At 42.1% G+C, this 5,568-nt stretch overlaps 1 protein-coding gene across 1 annotated transcript; it reads right to left on the bottom strand.

Moving 5' to 3' along the window:
• Positions 1-326: 326 nt before the first annotated feature.
• lbx1b (ladybird homeobox 1b) lies at positions 327-1,684 on the bottom strand. Its single transcript, XM_078268444.1, has 2 exons — positions 1,357-1,684; positions 327-814 (listed from the first exon to the last, which is right to left on the bottom strand). Exons 1-2 carry the CDS (start codon positions 1,682-1,684, stop codon positions 327-329), a joined length of 816 nt encoding a protein of 271 aa, XP_078124570.1.
• Positions 1,685-5,568: the final 3,884 nt, after the last annotated feature.

The following is a 5,568-nucleotide window of genomic DNA, read 5'->3' as shown; positions in this document are numbered from 1 at the left end:
TGTGTTTAAGTGTAAGTGTGTTTGTGTGTGTGGGCCTATAGTGTAAAAAAATAATAACTTACTCATGTAATTTTAGACCATATTGCTTTGATTGCAAGAAGTAACAGTTTGCTAATGAATACATTGTAAAATACCACTGCATATGTGTTGTTCTGTGTTCATGCTTCACTATGAATAGGTCTATCTCTGCCGATATAAAAGTTATTACATTTTGGTACATGTTCTGAGATATGGTATACAATATAAGCAGTAAGTTACAAGTCCTCGGTAGGATTTTTTTAATCGTCTTTTTGTGTTTCTCGACCTTCCAGGCCCACGCTGCGACATCAGTCATCCACATCAATCTCCACGTCCTCGTCCTCTGAGCACTCTTTACTAGTTGTGTGGTCTGAGAACGGAGACAGCGGCGAGTTCCGCAGTTTCTGAGCGAGCTCGAGCTCCTGCTGGCCGCCCCGCGCGGGGGAATCGGCTCGTGGGTGGCCCAGCGTGCCGTTGGCGCATTTCTCCAGGTCCGCCAGCTTGGCGAGCTTGTCCAAGGGGACCTGGCCGACGGCTTTGGCCGACTCCACATCGGCCTTCATCTCCTCCAGGTCCCGTTTTAGCTTGGCCCTCCGGTTCTGAAACCACGTGATGACCTGCGCGTTCGTCAGGCCCAGCTGCTGAGCGATCTGGTCCCGGTCGGCCGGGGACAGGTACTTCTGGTACAGGAAGCGCTTCTCCAGCTCGTAGATTTGGTGATTGGTGAACGCCGTCCGAGACTTCCGACGCTTCTTCGGGGTGCTTCTCTGGCCGAACAGAGTCATCCCGTCCCGGCCTGTGAGGGAGAGACAGAGGCCAATGAAAATCATTGAATCCTGCAGGTGCAGGGCTTCCTCTGCACCGCTGCAGTGTGCGCGTAAAAGTGACCCTAACGCAAAAATAGCAATCAAAGTGATCCTATATGTGAAACAGTAAATCCTTTAGCTCTTGTGGGAAGAGGTAATTGCAATAATATTACACAGACACCACTGGGAAATATTGAGCACCAGACACACGAGACCTTAATAATAAAGAAAAGCGGTGGCGATTTATTTCGTCTAGCCCAACCCAGAAAATTAACACGCCTTTGTTCGATTAGACATTTTTAGAGGAACAATATGCAGTCGTGAACATGTTTGTTTGACTATTAAACAAGCACATTTAATGAATGTATTGCACGACATAGGGTGCAAATACAATATTTGGTTACATGTAACCAAAGGGTTATTTTCTATCTTGTGCAGGCCATTGAATAATACAAAAAAAAAGATCAGAGAAAACGCATAATATTCAATTCTAGAAAGGTTATTCGAACTGTATTTTTTGGGATGGATTTACCTTCCGCAGCCTGTAAAACGCTGACTTCCAGCCCCTTGAAGGTCTTGCTGGCCAGCTCCTCTAGCGCGCAGAGAGGGGAGGTTTGGTTGAGGAGAGCCCGGCTGGACAGAGGGATGCTGGATGGACGGTGCTTCTCAGAGGACGAAATTAAATGAGCTGTGCCGCAAATTGTGTAACTTCGTTTCACAGACGGTTTGTTCAGGATGTCCTCGATGCTGAAGGGGGTCAGAGGCTTGTTGGAGTTGGCAGGAGGCGGCAAGTGGTCCAGCGGACTTCGCCTCCTGTTTTCCACTGCATCACATTTGGCCACTTCTTTGGATGTCATCATTGGTTGTGCGCAGAGTTTGTAAAGGACTTCGTTGAAATATTCAGCGGTTAAAAACGAGCGATGCAATCGAAGAAAAAAGTCACATAACAGTTGGGAGGTTTTAAAAAAAAAAAAACAATCACGAAGGAGAGAATGAAGAAAAGAAAATCTTATTCCAAAATGGGATGTCTTCAAAGTCTCGATCCTCGGGAGCAGCAAGTCCGCAGGAGTGAGATGCCTCCCTGAAAATGGCGAGGTCCAAAGAGTTGACGATTACTAACAAGTTATCATTGATTGGTAGGTAATCAATTATCTCCAGTGGCACTTTCGCCCTCTTCCCTTTCACTCTTTGACTATGTTGCAGTCCAGTGCGGGGCTTTTTGCGACTGGGGGTGTCCCATTAATTAGGACGCATGGCTGGAAGGAGGAGGAGCCCGGCGGAATTATTATAATGCTTTGTGCTCTTATCATCTTTGGTCTAATTTAGACGTGTGGTGAGATACCAGAATAGGTATGTGGGGTAAATGAGGGGAAGCAGAGAGAGAGGGAGAGAGAGAAAGATGGGGGGGAGAGATCACAGTCCGTAGCCTATTTAAGCGTTTTTGTGCGTAAAACTTTGGTTTTAGTTCAGCAGGAGTTTCTAGGCTTTTATTGAAAAGTATTTGGATTATCCGGATGTTGCCAAAAAAGACAAGTCGACTCGAGATGTTATCTTATTAGTTGTCGCAGATAGTCAGAAGGATATTTTCCTCGACCCAAAGCGTGGATGATCCTTTGTTTTGTAAAGGTAATGTAGAGCCGGGCCATATATCAGCTCTGATGATGCCTCCTCTGGGGCGGGAGAGAAGGAGCAGCATGCATCCCTCTCAGCAACGCCAAATCCGGGCCATAACTCAGGCGAAAGGGCTCCTTTAATATCATCCGAGAAATATTTCATCTCCTATCAAATTTCCCGGCGTCCTCCAGGTTTGACATGATGAGTTTATTTTGGTGCTGGTATGAAGAATCGGCGACAGGCTACTTTGCATAAGAAAACGAATTTACGCAGCAGGACAAAATATATGATCTTTCCTATCGAAGCAAAAATAATGAAATGCGGATCAAACGAAAGAAAATGGTACTATTTAATTTCATGCAATTTATTTGTTATTTCATTTTTACATAACAAAGTTGCCGGTATTTTTACTGCAGAAAAGGGAAATTGTAAGACAAGCCTGTAGTTTATATGACTAACAATATCCTAATTATTATTGTTATTATTTGCAATTTGGTTGCTCTCGTCGATACTGATAATATAATGCTGTTATTTTAGGATATTATATGTATTTACTGTAATGAAGAATGTCTGTTCAGCATGTTTTAAGTCAATATTAATATTGAAACGATTAGCTTCACGTCACTGATGGACGCGCTCTTAAAAATAAAACACCAATGTAGTGATGATGATGACGATGATGAGGGGCGAGAGAGAGACAGAGAGACAGAGAGAGAGAATGCAAATAGGATTTTAATGCATGCCTTTTAACGTTTGTATATAGTGAGTTATTTAAATGGTTCCTATATTATTCTACTATATTATTTTATTTAAACAGAATGACTGACTATATTGAATCAGCCATGTCCTGCGTGGTGTCACATAGCTTGTTATTTAGTCATGATTGAAACTAACGAAAAAAGAGATTTAGAGACATTTCATTTCAGAGAAATCACATTTCTGTTAAAACAGAAGACATAACGACACCTTCGTTTTTGACCAAGGTTTAATTTATTTGCTCGTTTTTCAATATGAAAAAAGAGAAGAAAGAGATCTGTCAGTTTGCCAAGGATTTCTGAAGTTATGTTGAACTTTATCAGGTTATGAAGGCAAAAGAAGAAGAAGAAGAAGAAGAAGAAGAAGAAGAAGAAGAAGAAGAAGAAGAAGAAGAAGAAGAAGCCAGGCAGGTTATATATGCTGCTGCTGGTGGGGGGGTGATATCTGATTTCAGAGGTACTGAAACTGTTCTATGGATGTTGTGTTAAAATATAGCCAACTTTTGAACATGTTTTTCTCACATTTGCCAGGAGTTTCTTTTAGCTTCCCAGTTATTTTCACAAAAGCATAAAAAAACAGGGTTGAAATGTAGAATAAAAATACAACACAAATAATAATACATAGCAATTTAACAAGCCAGACTAAAACGTACGTAGATGCTTTTAAAAGGAGTTTAATTAATGCGTAAAGTATCTTTTATTAGAGCAAACACAATTAAGCTATATGAAAAAAAAAAAACTGTAATGAAAAAAAGCCTACCTGAATCTAACATACAAGCAATATTTATAACAACAAAAAAACCCATTAAAACAAATCAAATAACAAATGAAAGAGTGTCTAGTAGCCTTTAAGATTATTTTACTATTTTGGAGAATAATCTAAATAACTAAACTATAAAATGCATTAAATGGCACGCAGATTGTTTTGTTCTGAAAACATACATGGTAAAATGTAAAAAAAAACAAAAAAAAAAAACACTTTCCAGCCAGCTGATTTGTGTTGGATCCTGGTGTTCAGTGCCTGTTAAAGACAGATATTTGCAGGGGTGTGTCATCATCGCTGTCTCTGGCTTGCCAAGGCCAACGATACGGCCTGCCTCTCAGCTCTCCTTCAGCCACAGAACTTAATCTCTTAAACTACTAGACTGTGCAGGGGACGTTCCCTGGCAGGGGACAGTGAAACCACATCACTGACTGTCTGGAAAAGGACTCTCTACTACACTATTCACTCATGTACTAACGCCTTCTGCTGTTGTTTTTTTTTGGGGGGGGGGGTTTGCTTTGGAAGGTATGGTGGACGTTTTCTGATGGATTTGTAATAAAAGTTCTGGTTAACCATAATCCAGTAGTGTTAGTGTAGTATAATTTTACTACCCTCCTGTAATCTGCCAGTTAAATGCATTTACAGAACACAAGAGCCCCTTTTTCTTCCCAACCAGGTGTTGATTTAGGCCTTCCACACTGCGGTCTGTTAGCTTAAAGTGCCACCATGCAATATGTGTTAGGGACCTCATGCAGGAGGAGACACAGCATTCACTGCAGGCTTAGACTGCGATTAGACAGCTGCAGGGGGAAACTATCCACATTGTAGCCATTTTGTGAGACCCCAAAGATGGGTGTCCTGTCTCCCCTCTCCTCAAAGGCCTGCCTGTTATCTGACATGACACCGGATATAGATACAGACAGAGAGAGAGAGAGAGAGAGAGAGAGAGAGAGAGAGAGAGAGAGAGAGAGGGAGAGATAGCATGGCTCGGATGTGCCTCTCAGTTTAAAACATATACCGTATAAATCACACGTCATTACCAGAGGTCACCGGTTGAGGTTCACCATTGGATGTTTTCATCGCGAGGTCCATTCTGGTTGGAGGAGAGTGGATTTATCTAGCAGTGGGATCTCTGGAGAGGCAGCCATATTTTATGTGACTAGAGATGTAATAACAGGCCTCTGACAAATCTCTGACGGCCCCGGCTTCTACTGCCTCGCAGTGCAGTGCCAGTGCTGCTGGAACAGCGACTCATAAGCAGCGCCGATATCACTGGGATTCACGTGTGGACCGCACTGTGCCGCTCAGCAAACTTGTTTTCTCCAGGGTTGGGAGCTCTTTGCTCTGACTTTCACAAGTGCTTGTTAAAGGGTTACTTCAACCAAATCCCAATAAATCATTTTCTCATTTACCTCTGGTAAATTAATAGTTAATTGTGGGTTCTATGTGCCCAACTGTTCACCTCTGAGACCTGAGATTCAGATCCAGATCTTTATTGACTCAAGACCATAATTACATGCTTTGGAATACAAACAACATACACAATACAATAATGACTCAATAATAACACCCAGCAGGAATTAAGTGCAACAAAAAATACTTAAAAGCAAGA

Source organism: Sander vitreus, chromosome 2, assembly GCF_031162955.1.
Source record: "Sander vitreus isolate 19-12246 chromosome 2, sanVit1, whole genome shotgun sequence".
NCBI classification, from domain to species: Eukaryota; Metazoa; Chordata; class Actinopteri; order Perciformes; family Percidae; genus Sander; species Sander vitreus.
Note: the sequence above shows the minus strand (reverse complement) of the source record. Positions and strands in the feature narration are given on the sequence as shown.